The following is a 17,176-nucleotide window of genomic DNA, read 5'->3' on the forward strand; positions in this document are numbered from 1 at the left end:
TAGGCAAAGTACAGTGGTGGGCTGAGCAATTATGCATAGAATAAAAAGGAAGCAATTATTTATTTCAAACGTTTTCAAAAAGTTATTATTTTGGCGACATGGGAAGTCAAGATCCTTGCTTTGCCCAATGGTGTAAAATACTGGACAGGTATGTTTTAAGCTGGGAAATATTTATTTCTGCTTTGGTCCCTATATGGAGTAGAATAGGGCTTGAAGTGGTACAGCATTTACCATACGTTAAGATAAAGCAACCAGTTTAAAAATGTGATGATGAGCATCTTTATGGGTAATGTCCTTCCTTTCAGTCTCCAAGGAAATATGCACACAGTGGTGTTTGGCTGGTGGTATGACAGTGAGACATAATATTATATTTTTATTTCCAACTAGGAAAACTAATAAATCATACAGAAAACAGATTTCAACAGTCAGAGGATTCAATGTTTTATTGTTTGCATATAAAGCTGGTCTTTCACAACAGATCCAGGCAGACAACTGTAAGTTGCATGCTTAACAAATACATTTGTGGAGAAAAACAATCACTTTAAAAACTAGTACAAATAGTATGAAAACTGTAAAAGATGTAACATGATAAAATCACATTGATTTAATAATTTTATTAATGTAACTGGATTCTTGTTGGCATTTAAATGCACATGCCTCCTCTTAAATGACAAAATAATGTTCAAGAGAATTTCTTTTCGAAGCCGAAGAAATGTTCTTTTGCAGAAATAAACCCCGTGCATTTGACTATTAGTAGTAGTATACCCGGTACTATTCTTAATTTGTGCAAATTATTTGAAAACAAATCTGAGCATGTGATATAAGCAAACATACACTAAATACTGAATATGTTTAATAATATCTTAGACCTTGGTTTGGTGTGGGTTTTTTTTGTTGAATTCATGATTGCAAAGTAATATGCTTCAATGATCTCAACGAAATTGTGTTTAGCGAAATATTGTGAGAAACTGAGCATTATTAACGATGTACTTTTTAAGCAACAGACTGCATTACAAGCAGTTAATTCCAAAAGCATACAGAAACAATTTGAAAGCATCTGATATCATAAATGAGAATCAAATCTTATTCACAGAAAACGTTAAGAAACATTGTTCTCTTGCTTCAAAGGCCTGTAATCTTAGTCTTAATGTGTTTTTAATAACCCTAGCAGATTGCAAATTATCAGGTTGGTGCATTTAATATTTTCAGAATTTACATCAAGAAACTTGAGAATTGCTGCAAAATCTTAAAGTTTTCCCATGTACATTGTCAAACATTTAACTAACAGTGGTCTGCTTGAATACACACACAAGTGCATGTACCAAACTTTGACAAAATGGCTACAATATGAGACAGTTCAGCAGCAACAGGCATACATCTGTACAGTTATATATAAATAAGCCTACTGGAAACATTCAGCAAGATTGTGCTATTCGTCTAGAAAGTATCATCTTTCCTAATTAAGAACCAACTTTTGTAAACAACTGAAAAGATCGAAATCTGAATAGTATTGTTTTCTTGTATAAGATTTAAATCTGGATACTATTGTCTTGTGTGGTTCAGTTTAACAAAGAAGTGACATAAATGTTATTTTTAAAATTATATTTTCACTTGTGATTTTATGGAGTGCCGACTTTTGACACGATAATTAACATTAAAATTTGCTTTCATATTTTGTACCCCAAGTTTTATATGTTATTAAGTCAAACTGATGGCGAAACCAACACAACTGTTAGACATTACATACAAAAGAAAATTTATTCATTTTTTGGACTTGATGAATAAACAAAAATGGTGTAAAATTCTTCGGTCACTTCTTTGTTATTATAGTACATAACTTAGTCCAATCTGTTTCATACAGAAAAAGAACATAAGCACCTGTAGCTTTAGAAACTTTAAAATGCAACATGGAAATACAGAATTAAATAATGTACATATATCAAAAGACTCGCATACATACATACATGTAAATGGGTGGTAAATCATAAACATTAACAATTTATCCTAGTAAAAACAAACTGCAGCATACCATTTTTGATGGCTTCACAAAATCATGCACAATGTAATAAAAATATTAAGATATGTTTGCAATAAATAATACAGATCTAAGGAAAAAAAACCCCTATAAAAACAAGCGATAGCTAAAGCATTGAATGCAGTTTTTGGTTGAAAGCCAGGACTAGTTACTTCAGACTAAAAGCAAACATAAAATGTTCTTGAGATCTCTAAAAATAGGAAAACCTGAATTTCAAAAACATAGCAGTACTTGGTAAAAACTAATGTAAGCAATACTAAAACGATCATTTATCCAAATCTAACAGAACCATTTAGAGAAACTAATAACATTATTGCACACATTGTCATCTTGTGACATTCATACAAAATTACATATCACAATTTATCTTAATATACATGTATATACCGGTATAGTACATGTACGTATTCCACATGGGCATATCCAAAAATAATGGTCCATCAATGGAAAAAATGTTTGATGTTATATATTTCTTGTATGTTATTTCAAAAATAAAATGTAAAAAAAAAAAAAAAAAAAGTTCTAAAATGTATGATACAGTGTTACTTCTAATATCTAGTTTCCATTCTCAAGTGCTTTTACGTGACTAGGAGAAAAACTTCCCAACTATGGTACTCATCTAGTAGTAATTGTTGAGTAAAACAAACTTATGTTAAAAGATAAGACCACACAATTTTTGGTGGGACCATTCTCAAGTGTTAATCTTTTGCTATATCTATGTTCCTTAAATCCTTACCAAAACCTTTCTTCCCCTTCTACGCACCATATACAGAATATACAATATAATTTAACGTAGCCACGTTTTAGAATACATGTGTAAGCAGACATAAAATACAGATATCAAAATCAAATGTGAATTGGAATTCTTGAATTTTTACGAAAATCTGCACGTGGATGTTTATAGATAAATAGTATAGTTTTTTGAATTTTCAATTAAAAATTAAGTGATATAATAGCTTAATAAATCTGTAATACATGTATTTGCAATACTTCAAAAAGAAAAATAAAGTGCCAAAGCAATAGTGGTAACACAACCATACAAGTAGAGTAGAACTAAAAAATAAAATAAAAAAGGCACAACCAGCTACACAATGCGATTTCATCTACATTGTATTCTGTCCCAACCAGCTTCTATTTTTAAAATCTAGATTAATGTTGTTGTCCCATTGCAATGATATTGTACTCTGTTCAAATCAGTTTTTATTTCTAATATCTAGATTAACATTTGAGTTCAAACTTATTCAACCCATTAGCATTCAATTTAGACTAGTCCACCACAATTTATTAAAAAAACTTGCCAATCCTGCTGTGATGACATTAAACAACCACTGGGCCTAGAAAACAAATTCTGTCTTCAGCAAATAGCTATGGGGAACTCTGAAGGGGTATCCAACATAGGCATGCTTGAATCTCTGGAGAGCTGACTAATGTAAAACAAAATAAACTGATGTCAGAAATTGGACTTGATAACCTTTGCAATAACTGCATATCTTGTTCAACACCTGGGTGAACATTATACAGATACAATATATATATATATATATACATATATATATATATACAGATATATATATATATATATATATATATATATATATATATATATATATATATATATATATATATACACATTTTGAAGAAATGCCTGCAAGACCGATGGAACACTTTAACAATGCTAAAAATGTACATAGTTTCTCTCGCACCAGTTGTACAACTAAATATGCAAGTAGTTTCAAATAGGAGTATAAATACACAAAGTTTGTACAGTAGACTACACTATTTACACATACATGTATGCTTACAAATAGGCACTGATTAATGGTTGAAATGGCCAGCTCCAAAATGATCATCAGAAAGGATGTCTCACACAACTGTTAAAAAGCAAGCATTCATAGTACACTATTACTACATCAATGTGAGGTCAGACTAATCCTAATTAGCCAGTTTACATATTTTGAGAATATACTTGTATTCGTCAAAATCTGCAAAGCAAGGAAGATACTTGATATCACCTTTAAAAAAGGTGACAAACACTGTAAAAAATTCACTATATAGTCATAGGTATAGTAACGATAACGGGCTTAAAAATTATCCAAAAAGCATACGGCTCTGCAGAATGTTATGTGACTTTCTGGTTACAACCTAAAACATAACCGCAAACAGCACCAAGAAATAACAGATAAATTTAATAATTAGATTTTTGATAAATGATTTCTAATGAAACCTGTTTTAAAAGAAGCCTTAAATAACCCCAACCACATGACTGCTACGGAAAGCTGCACATATATGAGCCATTAAGATCTGTTCATAAAAGGCTAGTAATTTGCAGATCACCAATATGGCCTTAATGGACAATTTTCAGCTTATACATGTAAATATGAACTATTTTGGGCTTGCCTCCTCAACACTCTTCTCGCAGTATCATCTACAGCACCATACAAAGATTATGCCTTTATATGCAAAACAAAAATGAATCGGTTGGATGTCTGTATTTATAAGATGCAACAGGTAGACAGATGCACATATATTTTTTGTATGTGAAAACAATATTCAGTAAATGTTAAAAATCTGATGCATCCCGACTGCCTATTTCTCTTGGGAGATGTCTGTTCACATGATCCCTGCAGTTCAAGCAACATGGTTAATTCACCTCAGTGCTGTACAGACATGGTCTACTTGGGGGTCTATACAAGCAGGACTTCCAAACATTTCTAGTTGTAAAATGCTCTATATATTAAACATTTCCCCAAGTCAAGTGTCTGAAGTTCGGTTCATTAATCGTTTGGAATTCAGACAGATTAAAAATTTACATAGCTATAGATTTGTTGTTTCTTCCTATCCTGGAAGACTGCACAAATCCCATATTTTAAGCTGTTGTTTTAGAACCTTCTAGTTAGTGTTTTTTTTATATGTTTCTTTGAAAGTTCATATCATTCTTTACATTTTAATTTATAATGGCTAATAAAACTGTCACCACCATTATAATATAATATTTAATTATATCTTTCTTCATAAAAGTAAGAATTTGAATACAGAAAGCACAGTGAAATGAGGTATTGCACCAATTTTTGACATGCTTGTGTCAAAAGGTCTGGAATGAAATGAACAACAGGTTAAACTGAATATGTAAGGAGCATGCCATACATTTATATACATGTAGGTACACATGGAAAACACTAGTTAAACTTGTTATACTGTTGTCAGTATACTGCATTAAAACAATCTGAGTTAAATAAACCTTATTACACTTTGTGATTAGTATACTGCATTAAAACCGATGAATCACAGTACACTGGAAACAAGTCCATAAACATTACATAAAATCATTTTCTAAAAACAAAAATGTTTCGTTCTATTTTATCTACAATAGCGTCTTTTTTTCTGTTTATAATTTTTCATGAAAACTCTGTCATGGCATGAAAGGGACAGAATTTATTTTGTAAACTAGGTGAGAAGTATGTTTTTTTTTTTTTTTTTTAAACATCATTAAAAAGGATGAGTTTGCTATGAATTTCTAATTGAAAAAAAAAGAATGAAATACACATTTTCTGATAATGGTTCTAGTGTGTTCTGTTGACAGAAAAACCAACAAGTGAACAAGAAAAAACAGCTAGTTTTATCTCATGCCCCAGATTATGCACCGCATCAATGACATTTTACACTTCACAACTTGGGCGCTATTAAACAACAACTCCCCGCTTGGCCTCTCATCACTTCAATCCACAATTAAAAAACCCCTAAATATCACTATATATGTTTAATGATGATAGATGGACGGACAAAAAAAAGAAGCCTTTTAAACAACTAAATGAGCGTAACAAAGTCTCTGTCACAACCAGAACAAAAAAAAAGAAAAAAAGAAGAAAAGATGACTATGATCAACACCTATGACATCCATATAAATAATTAACATCAAATCAACTTGGGTGGACTTGCAACAAAGGCTGAAAATCAAATAAGTAAAAAACTATCATCTTCTTTCACACTCCGTCTTTATTCGAACACCTGCACCGTACGAAAGGAAGCTGATGTCACACTCGGTTTCCGGTCTGGAGCGCTACTTCTTTATTACAGGGCTCACACTAGACGTGATTTCCCTTCAGACACTTTTAGAGCAACTATTTTATGGACTATTTTGGGCAAGTCATTCATGCATGCAAAAGTTGTATAAAACTATTGCAATTTTTCATTCTTATATTTAGCCAATCTGTACAGAAACAAGTAGTGAACTACTTTTGCAACGGAGTCCTGGGTTATTTTGTGAGTTCTGTAAAGTCTGAGAAACTGTGTGCTGAATTTTACGTCACTTATAGATCCAAAGACTACTGATTTCGTAAAATATTTGAATGTTTCATCAAAGAACACCACATACCAAGCTAGACCATATTTTGAGTCTATCTGTAGTGCTCTATTAATTTGTATACAATTCCTGGATCCACAAATTATTATTAACATTAAAATTTCACATTCATTTTTGTTTATATGAACAGTCAGAGAATGGCATAGAGCTAGGTTCAAGACCTCTCAAGTCCATTCCATGTGAGTGCATTTGTCTATTACTTTGTACAGAACATTTGTATCCAAATGACATAGTTATGGAAAAAAAATCTCCACTGTTGATGTTTTTTCAGTCTTAGAACAGTGGAGGATGGGCCTCTAACAGCTCAGGAGTCCAGACTGGATGGTTTGTGTGTTTGTGTGTAAAGCCTCTGTGACTATAAGTCTATGCACTGGTACAAACCAGCAACGTAACCGTTTCACTGATCCTGCTTCACTCTATGAATGCGAATCACAAAACATGAAGAGCAACACACAAAGGCGACCACAAACACCAGGCTCCAGTCAGTAGGCTAGCAACGTCTGAATAGTCTCGGCGAACTGTATGTTAACATCGGAGTTTAGTACAGATCATGCTTTCTCTTCAAGTCATTTCGCTTCCACTCTGCTAAGCGGTAAAATTTCTCTCTAGGCATTCCCAAAATGTCATTAAATTCTGTATCTGCTAAATGAATCTGAAAAATAAACATAATGGCATGTTTATGTTAAGTCTTTTGTTAAAAGATTAAAAGACAATTTATGACTTTACAAGTTAATTTTTTTTTTATAAGCCTAGGTATACTATATAATCAAGGCTTCAAGAATTTTCTAAAAATCCACTAGCCATGGGATCAGTGATTTTAAAAATCCACTAGCCATGATTAAAAATGTACTAGCCTTACTTCTGTATATACCATAAATTTGTACTAATACTACTACAAATTAAAAAAACAAAACCCAAATATGGCAAAAGTATTTTATCTCGCCTTCATGTAAAATTCTTTAATCATTGGTTGTTTGCCATTGGACAAATCCCTTATACCCCTATGGGCGGAGCCAAATTCTCTTATACCCCGTCTGTAATTTCCAACAGTTTCCAGCCACCCCAGTGAATGCTATAGCAATAATTAGATTATAAATAACATTGATAATCAATCAAGTATATTAATATCTGTTTTAGACAATTTCGTATTACAAACATTTGAAGTTAAAAACTCGTTTATCGATGGAACTATTTTTCGTCACTGGCAAGTGGTTTCGTTCGCGTCCATGTGGTACGGCTCCTTTAATAAATTGTTAACAATTATTGTCTGGCGTTATTTTGATTATTTGGCTATATAGTTTAACATGTCGGCAAGATAAATTCGTTGTAGAAGCATCTCTCGGGGCATATGGCTTTTTATGTATCCTCCGTGTGCTCTTAAAAGAACACACAGAGCGTACATAAAAAGCCATATACCCCTCGTGATGCTTCTACAATTTATATTATAATCATTATTAAAGGAACAGACCCTAGTTTTTAAACACTAACATATTTTTCACTATTAGAGCCATTTCTGATCACTGAAATCAAACACTACTTATATTTTATTGTTTAGATAATCCATTTCCGTACAACCAAAGTCTTTCTGGTCATCCTGGTGTTTCTAATACCACAAAATGTATTTTTCATATTTTTTTTAAAGTAAAGGTTAAAGGTTATAGAATCAAGTTTTAGTCTATTTTTAAACAACATTTCACCACTGTTTAACTCTCTTGTAACGTTATCCAAATGTGCTACAGGTTTGTAACTTAACCAAACTTGGCGTCCATTTTTACGGGTTGAAACTAGTGTCTGCACCTTTATCCCATTTTTATGGGTTGAAACTAGTGTCTGCACCTTTATCCCATTTTTACGGGTTGAAACTAGTGTCTGCACCTTTATCCCATTTTTTACGGGTTGAAACTAGTGTCTGGACCTTTATCCCATGCATCATGATACATGGTTTTGGAAACTCAACATATACAGCTACTACAAACTCCTGCAACTCGATTCAACTTACCTCTAGATGATTTGTGTCTACATCCTTCGGTAGATCGAAATTTGTTATCTTTAATTTTTCATAGGAATAAACCTGAAATGGAACAGGTCACAAGAGTTATTTCCATTAAAACACCCAAGCTGGTTATGAAAATGTCATATATCCCTCAGTTTTCAAATTAAACAATATGATGAAGAACATAGGCTAGATCATACAGTGTAGCATAATCCACTGACAGGAAAAATTCTTAAAACACTCTGACAGTGGCGGATCCAAAAAATCCATTTAGGAGGAGGCCCCAGTGACATGAGGTGGAATGCCAAGGGAACTTTGGGGGAGGTTTGGAGGGGGGATCATAAAAAAAATGAAGATATATAATAAAATTATAACTATCGCAAAATTTAGGGGGGGGAGGGAGGGCAGGGGCCCCTTAGATCCGCCTCTGGTGGAATCCATAGATTAAACTAAGTTGCTAATAGAGTTTATTTAGGTTGAGATTATATTTGTTGATTATGTGAATACCAATGTGTTCTAGTGGTGTTGTTAAACAATAAAATACACTTTTTAAATGTAAATATAAACAAGTTAGTATCAGACTTACTGGTGGCTCAGCCTCTGTGTGCCATGTGCTCTTCTGTAGTTTTAACAGTGATATAGATGGACCCTCGTAACCTGCAGCTCCCGTCACACCCCACACTCGACCCTCTCGCTGCAAGCAAACAAACACCAGTCTACATGATACCAGGTTAAAATACAGACACCAGTCTACATGAAACCAGGTTAAAATACAAACACCAGTGTACATGATACCAGTTTAAAATGCAGACACCAGTCTACATTATACCAGGTTAAAATACAGACACCAGTCTACATGATACCAGATTAAAATGCAGACACCAGTCTACATGATATCAGGTTAAAATACAAACACCAGTCTACATGATATCATGTTAAAATACAGACACCAGTCTACATGATATCAGGTTAAAATACAGACACCAGTCTACATGAACCCACATTAACATAAACACCAGTCTACATGATACCAGGTTAAAATACAGACACCAGTCTACATGAACCCATATTAACATAAACACCAGTCTACATGATACCAGGTTAAAATACAGACCAGTCTATATGATACCAGGTTAAAATACAGACCAGTCTATATGATACCAGGTTAAAATACAGACACCAGTCTACATGATACCAGTTTAAAATGCAGACACCAGTCTACATTATACCAGGTTAAAATACAGACACCAGTCTACATGATACCATGTTAAAATACAAACACCAGTCTACATGATACCATGTTAAAATACAGACACCAGTCTACATGATATCAGGTTAAAATACAGACACCAGTCTACATGAACCCATATTAACATAAACACCAGTCTACATGATACCAGGTTAAAATACAGACACCAGTCTACATGAACCCATATTAACATAAACACCAGTCTACATGATACCAGGTTAAAATACAGACACCAGTCTACATGATATCAGGTTAAAATACAAACACCAGTCTACATGATACCAGGTTAAAATACAGACACCAGTCTACATGAACCCATATTAACATAAACACCAGTCTACATGATACCAGGTTAAAATACAGACACCGGTCTACATGAACCCATATTAACATAAACACCAGCCTACATGAAAATTAAATGTTAAAAGAAAATAAAACACTGTTCTACATGAAACCATGTTAAATTCAAACATCATTCTATGTGAACCTGTATTAAAATACAAGACACCAGTCTACATGAAACCATGTTAAATTCAAACATCATTCTATGTGAACCTGTATTAAAATACAAGACACCAGTCTACATGAAACCATATTAAACATATATAGCTCAGCATTTTTAGGTGAATAGGCCTATCTTCATTTTGCTTATTTTTAGAGATAAAAATTATTACATGCCTTGACTTGTTGGCAGATAATTTGAGTGGGTTTTTTTTAAAAGAAATCGGAAAACTGTGCATTTTTATGAGATTTTCACAGAACCTGAACTAGATTTTAAACTATTTTTATAGGTATGAGATTTACAAAGGACACTAATAGACTGTTTGTCCAACCAAAAACAAGAACATCAGTTGGAATTACACACAGCACCTGTAACAAAACAAAACAAAACCAGCTCCAAAATAATAAACAGAGTAATAAAAAAAAACAAGGTTAATTTATGTTTTTTTTAAAAATTAAATATCATTTAACACAAAATTGACTGGAAAATGGGTACACTATCGCCTCGTTGGCAGCAGTCATGCTCTCCCACACACAATGTATTTACAAGTTGTGTTTTACTAAACTACAGTGTGAGACCACATATAAGTATTAAACTAAAGTCACTCACCCTGGTGCTGGAATCTGTATTGACGGTGGAAGATGACGTATCTGAAATGATAAATCTTCATCAATGTGCTGCACAACACAGTAACTCAATTCCACAACCAAGAACGAATACATTTCAATTCATTTCAATTTTAAAATTATTTCTGTGCTTATATCCACTTACAGTTCAAGCATGCTTTCTTGGGCACACACACACACACACACACACACACACACACACACACACACACACAAACCTCAACTATTTGGGTTGTCTGTACAGGATAAGTTAATAGCTGATCATCAGTGAGAGAAAAAAACAAAAAAACATAAATTTTTCTACTGAGCCATTAAAACCCATTTTGGTTTGGATCCTGTACTGGGTTAAAGTTGAAGTTTGTTTTGTTTAACGACACCACTAGAACACATTGATTTATTACTCATCGGCTATTGGATGTCGAACATTTGATATTTTTTGACATATAGTATAAGAGATGAAACCTGCTATATTTTTCCATTAGTAGCAAGGGATCTTTTATATGTACCATACTACAGACAGGACATACCACAACCTTTGATATACCAGTCATGGTGCACTGGCTGGAACGAGAAATAGCCCAATGGGCCACTGGTGGGGATCGATCCTACCACTGGGCTACATCCACTTCTAAGCCTGTATTTGGATGCAAACCCAGCATCTACCAGCCTTGAGGCTTAACTATGCAGCCAATGCATTGTTTACCACTGACTTGACTATGGTGAGCTATGACAATGTTTTTATTCAAGTCACAAAAGGCTAAAAAAAACAAAAACACACTCAGTTCTGAGAAACCACAGTACAGCAGGAGAATAATCTTGAAAACGTTTTGCCAGTCAGGGAACATTTTTTTCAGTATCACGTCACGATTCGCTACGAACGTTTCAGGGATCGCTACACAATTTTAAAACATTAAGCAATAGTTGTTGATCAATTTTCAACTGCTAATTGTTAATCAAGATTCTGAGAACAAAATGTTCCCGGCCAGTACTCTGGCACACCACAAGAGTTGCTGTAAATCCAAAAAATATGAAGCAGTTACTATAAGTCACTTGGATCATGAAGAATTATAAGAACAATTGTAAATATTAAGCTGATGCAATGTCACTTTAAAGGGATATACCCTAGTTTTTAAACACTAAGGCATATATTTTACTATTAGAGCCGTTTTTAATAACTGAAATGATACTTTACTTAGATTTTATTGTTTAGATTATCCATTTCCGTACATTCGAAGTGTTGTTGGTCATCTTGGTGTTTTTAATATCACAAAATGCATTTCTCATATTTTTAAAAACACACGTGCGTCTGAGAAGTAACAGTTAATGGAGTTGAGTTTCAGTTTATTTTAGAGCGTATTTCACCATTTTAAAGTCACAGACTCTGTTGCAACTTTATTCAAATGTGTTACATGTTTGTAAATTAATGAGCTTAGTGTTAATTTTCGTGGCTTGAAACTAGGGTCTGTCCCTTTAATATCACAATAAAAATTAAGATGTTTTCAGACTTGACACATATATTTATTTTAATCAAATAAGAAAAACCCTGAATTTTAAAGTAGTAAGTAATACAGTTTGAACTATTGTGGTTATACTTAATACTTACGTGTTGACCTTTGATGGCCCTCGCCACTAGTTTCACCTTCCTCAAAATGGTAATAGCCCTGAAGCAAATTTAAAAACAAGATTTATATACATAATATTTATAGCATGTGGCATTAGGCACACAAAACATTATAGTTTTTAACTGAACAACATAAGATAAAAAAAACTAAATAAACTATCTTTCAGCACTATGTACATTGTACCCAAAATTTTATTAAATTGATTTTCAATCTTTTTCAAACAAAATGGCAAAGTTTAAAAAAAATTAAAAATATTGACCATAAAACAATTTTAATTTTTATTTTATTATTTATCATTTTGCTAATTTACTCTTCTAAATTCAGAAAAATATCAAAATACAAAAACACCACCACTGTAAAAGTGGACATTATTTATAACATTGTATAATTTAGATATAACAAGCACAACTTCTGTATGAACAAGTTCTTTATGTAGTTACAAAGTACCTCGGATTTGTCACGTTTTAAACGACTGATTGTAAGGTATCATGATCTACTGACATTTCTAAGCAGTGACAGACTTACGAAGTCATCTCTAGCGCCGTAGAGGCCTGAAAGAGGTAGAGTGGCTGCCCGAGGAGTCATGCCATACGAAGGACCATATCCAGGCTTTGGAGCTGTCAACAAAACACACAAATATTAAAGGGACATTCCTGAGTTTGCTGCAATTTTTAAGATGTTATTAACTAAAAGCGACTTTTTAATGATTGTAATTACATATCAAATATATGTTTCTGATCATTCTAATATTTGTACTAGGTTAAATTTCATTTTATTTCCTAAAATATTGTTTTTCGTACATACAAAATTATTTGAAGACAAAATCAATTTTGGGTTTCTTACAAATATTAAGATGACCAGAAACATATTGAATATACAGACATTGATATTCTAAACAAGAAAATATATTTACTGTGCAAGTTTAATCTTAGAAATATTATATTAGTTGGAAACATCTTACAATGGAGCAAACTCAGGAATGTCCCTTTAATATAACTTCGGGGAGTCCACAACTTTAAAAAATATAAATACAACACTATGGGCTAAATTTACCAAGCCTGTTTTTCTTAAGTGCAGGTGTTTAAGCATTGTCAATATAATTACAAGCATGCAAGACATAAACATTCTTCATAAATTTGGTCCTATATTTTTAACCAATTGAAATGGCAACATTTAATCCACTTGCACAATTTATCACATTTTTGGTTATTTTAGACTACGTATTTTTAAAAAATGATTGCCAAACATAAACTGCTTTAAGAAAAATAAAAAGATTGTCAGTTATTGGTGTGAAACATACAGGGTCCATGAATTAAAAAAACAAATAAATATCTAAGAAAAATCGATATGGTGATATATTGCTATGGACAAGTCTTCAGGCTTTCATAGCCAGAAACAGAAATTGGAACATTTAAGCTTGGTTAGGGTTAAAGAGCTCAGTACATACATGCTGAGATTAAACAAACATATTTACCTGGTACACAGGTCAATGTAGACAGAGATCTGTAGCCTCGAATATCACTGTCATCCCATGATCGCCTAGGTCGATCCAAGAACCGTGATGGTGCTAAAATATTTTTTAAAACTCTCAAGCTTAAAACAAAATCCAATTAAATTCATAGACATTTCACTAATAAAAGTATAAAGATAGTGCTAAACAAGATAACAACAATAAATGTTTGTTTGCAGTATTTGATACTGTTTAATATAAGCAACATGATGATCTGCAAAATGGCACAAAACAATTACAGAATTAAAACAATACTGACAAAAATAAAATTTGCGGACTTTTCAGTATGTCTATTTACTAATAAAAAGAACCACAATGGTGCCACAAAACAAAATAATTATAATAAAATAAAGTATGTATATATGTATATATATATATATATATATATATATATATATATATATATATATATATATATATATATATACCAATATAATTATGTTCACATTTATTCAAACAGTTTATTATGTTTTCCTCAAGTGAAAATCATGAGACAAGAAGAAAATACTATTTGTTTAATGATATCCTAAAACATTTTATAAATATCCTACATCGATGCATCTTGAGTTGACTTAGTTTTATCTGTCTCTTATCATGACAGAAAGGGAAAACTTACACGCAAACATGGGGGACTGGTATCTGGTCCTATACCGCGGTTCATATTTGGCATTAGGAGCTCGAGAGGCCTTCCAAGGGTCCAAGGGTTTGTGTGGCAAAATCTTGCGTTCTGTAAGTTCCTTGTAGATAACGGAACCAATTCCCGACTCGTTCTTGATCTTTGAGATTTCCTCCAACTCGCGCTGGATCCTCGGGTCTTCCACCTCAGAATCGTCCTCATCATCGTCTTCGTCTTTCTCACCACGACTTCGTCTTCTCTCACGTACTGAAAAAATACAAAGGTTATTGTAATCTGCAAGAATTTATATTATTACACGTATTAAGATACTGCAGTGTCTTATACAGTGAAACTTCTCAAACCCAGACCCTCTGTAAACCGGAATTCCCTCAAAACTAGACGTTTTGTGCGGCCTCCTTTTAAATATCTGTACAGAAGAGAACATCTCTAAACCGGATACCTCTTAAAACCAGACATTTTTCAGTCCTTTTTTAAAAAACAGGACATAACTGAACTCTCTAAAACAAATCCCTCTTAAAACTGGACATTTGTTTTGGTCCCTAGGGTGTCCGGTTTAGAGGGGTTTCATTGTATATGAAAATAATAATCTGGTTTGCAAAGGTAATGTCATTTGTTAACAGCATAATCCAATTTAGCAAAAATAGGAGGGAAGGCTGTTGAGCAAAAGTATAGGGCTGCTTTGTACAAATTAGTTTTTGTATGGCAGAAGTAAGAGGCTGTTTTTTAAAAGTAAGAGGCTGTCTGTTAAAAATAAGAAGCTGTCTGTTAAAAGTAAGAGGTTGTCTGTTAAAAATAAGAGGCTGTCTGTTAAAAGTACAAGGCTGTCTGTTGTTAAAAGTAAGAGGCTGTCTGTTAAAAGTAAGAGGCTGTCTGTTGTTAAAAGTAAGAGGCTGTCTGTTGTTAAAAGTAAGAGGCTGTCTGTTAAAAGTAAGAGGCTGTCTGTTGTTAAAAGTAAGAGGCTGTCTGTTAAAAGTAAGAGGCTGTCTGTTGTTAAAAGTAAGAGGCTGTCTGTTGTTAAAAGTAAGAGGCTGTCTGTTGTTAAAAGTAAGAGGCTGTCTGTTAAAAGTAAGAGGCTGTCTGTTGTTAAAAGTAAGAGGCTGTCTGTTAAAAGTAAGAGGCAGTCTGTTGTTAAAAGTAAGAGGCTGTCTGTTAAAAGTAAGAGACAGTCTGTTGTTAAAAGTAAGAGGCTGTCTGTTAAAAGTAAGAGGCTGTCTGTTAAAAGTAAGAGGCAGTCTGTTGTTAAAAGTAAGAGGCTGTCTGTTAAAAGTAAGAGACAGTCTGTTGTTAAAAGTAAGAGGCTGTCTGTTAAAAGTAAGAGGCTGTCTGTTAAAAGTAAGAGGCTGTCTGTTGTTAAAAGTAAGAGGCTGTCTGTTAAAAGTAAGAGGCTGTCTGTTGTTAAAAGTAAGAGGCTGTCTGTTGTTAAAAGTAAGAGGCTGTCTGTTAAAAGTAAGAGGCTGTCTGTTGTTAAAAGTAAGAGGCTGTCTGTTGTTAAAAGTAAGAGGCAGTCTGTTGTTAAAAGTAAGAGGCTGTCTGTTAAAAGTAAGAGGCTGTCTGTTAAAAGTAAGAGGCTGTCTGTTAAAAGTAAGAGGCTGTCTGTTGTTAAAAGTAAGAGGCTGTCTGTTAAAAGTAAGAGGCTGTCTGTTGTTAAAAGTAAGAGGCTGTCTGTTGTTAAAAGTAAGAGGCTATCTGTTGTTAAAAGTAAGATGCTGTCTGTTAAAAGTAAGAGGCTGTCTGTTGTTAAAAGTAAGAGGCTGTCTGTTAAAAGTAAGAGGCAGTCTGTTGTTAAAAGTAAGAGGCTGTCTGTTAAAAGTAAGAGACAGTCTGTTGTTAAAAGTAAGAGGCTGTCTGTTAAAAGTAAGAGGCTGTCTGTTAAAAGTAAGAGGCAGTCTGTTGTTAAAAGTAAGAGGCTGTCTGTTAAAAGTAAGAGACAGTCTGTTGTTAAAAGTAAGAGGCTGTCTGTTAAAAGTAAGAGGCAGTCTGTTGTTAAAAGTAAGAGGCCGTCTGTTAAAAGTAAGAGACAGTCTGTTGTTAAAAGTAAGAGGCTGTCTGTTAAAAGTAAGAGGCTGTCTGTTAAAAGTAAGAGGCTGTCTGTTAAAAGTAAGAGGCAGTCTGTTGTTAAAAGTAAGAGGCTGTCTGTTAAAAGTAAGAGACAGTGTGTTAAAACTAAGAGGCAGTTTGTTAAAAGTAAGAGGCTGTCTGTTAAAAGTAAGAGGCTGTCTGTTAAAAATAAGAGGTTGTCTGTTAAAGGTAAGAGGCTGTCTGTTAAATGTAAGAGGCTGTCTGTTAAAAGTAAGAGGCTGTCTGTTAAAAGTAAGAGGCGGTTTGTTAAAAGTATGTAGCGGTTTGTTAAAAGTAAGAGGCGGTTTGTTAAAATAAGAGGCGGTTTGTTAAAAGTATGAAGCTGTTTGTTAAAAGTAAGAGCTTTCTGTTAAAAGTAGGCCAATGAGGCTGTCTTGGCAACAGTTTGAGACTATTTGGCATTTTAATTCACAACCCGTTTGACAAAAGCAAGAAGCTATGGCCAATGTGGATATACATCTGTTTAGTGTTTCAGTTACAATCACTTGTTCAATTTTGTTTTTCTAAAAATAATAAATCAACAGTTGTTGGCATCTATTGACTTATTTATTGACTTGGATTAT

General features: G+C 33.3%; 1 protein-coding gene across 3 annotated transcripts in view; it reads right to left on the bottom strand.

Moving 5' to 3' along the window:
• Positions 1-428: 428 nt before the first annotated feature.
• LOC121384801 (actin-binding LIM protein 1-like) overlaps positions 429-17,176 on the bottom strand; it is a 96,165-nt gene continuing 79,417 nt past the window's right edge. For all 3 annotated transcript variants that reach the window (XM_041515385.1, XM_041515384.1, XM_041515383.1), the window contains 8 exons: positions 14,514-14,780; positions 13,862-13,954; positions 12,913-13,004; positions 12,369-12,426; positions 10,749-10,789; positions 8,975-9,082; positions 8,395-8,466; positions 429-7,047 (listed from right to left, as the gene is read on the bottom strand). In XM_041515385.1, the coding sequence (XP_041371319.1) occupies positions 6,934-7,047; positions 8,395-8,466; positions 8,975-9,082; positions 10,749-10,789; positions 12,369-12,426; positions 12,913-13,004; positions 13,862-13,954; positions 14,514-14,780 (845 nt within the window). In that variant the 3' untranslated portion in view covers positions 429-6,933. The remainder of the gene's footprint in view (positions 7,048-8,394; positions 8,467-8,974; positions 9,083-10,748; positions 10,790-12,368; positions 12,427-12,912; positions 13,005-13,861; positions 13,955-14,513; positions 14,781-17,176) is intronic.

This window comes from Gigantopelta aegis, chromosome 10, assembly GCF_016097555.1.
Source record: "Gigantopelta aegis isolate Gae_Host chromosome 10, Gae_host_genome, whole genome shotgun sequence".
Taxonomy (NCBI): Eukaryota; Metazoa; Mollusca; class Gastropoda; order Neomphalida; family Peltospiridae; genus Gigantopelta; species Gigantopelta aegis.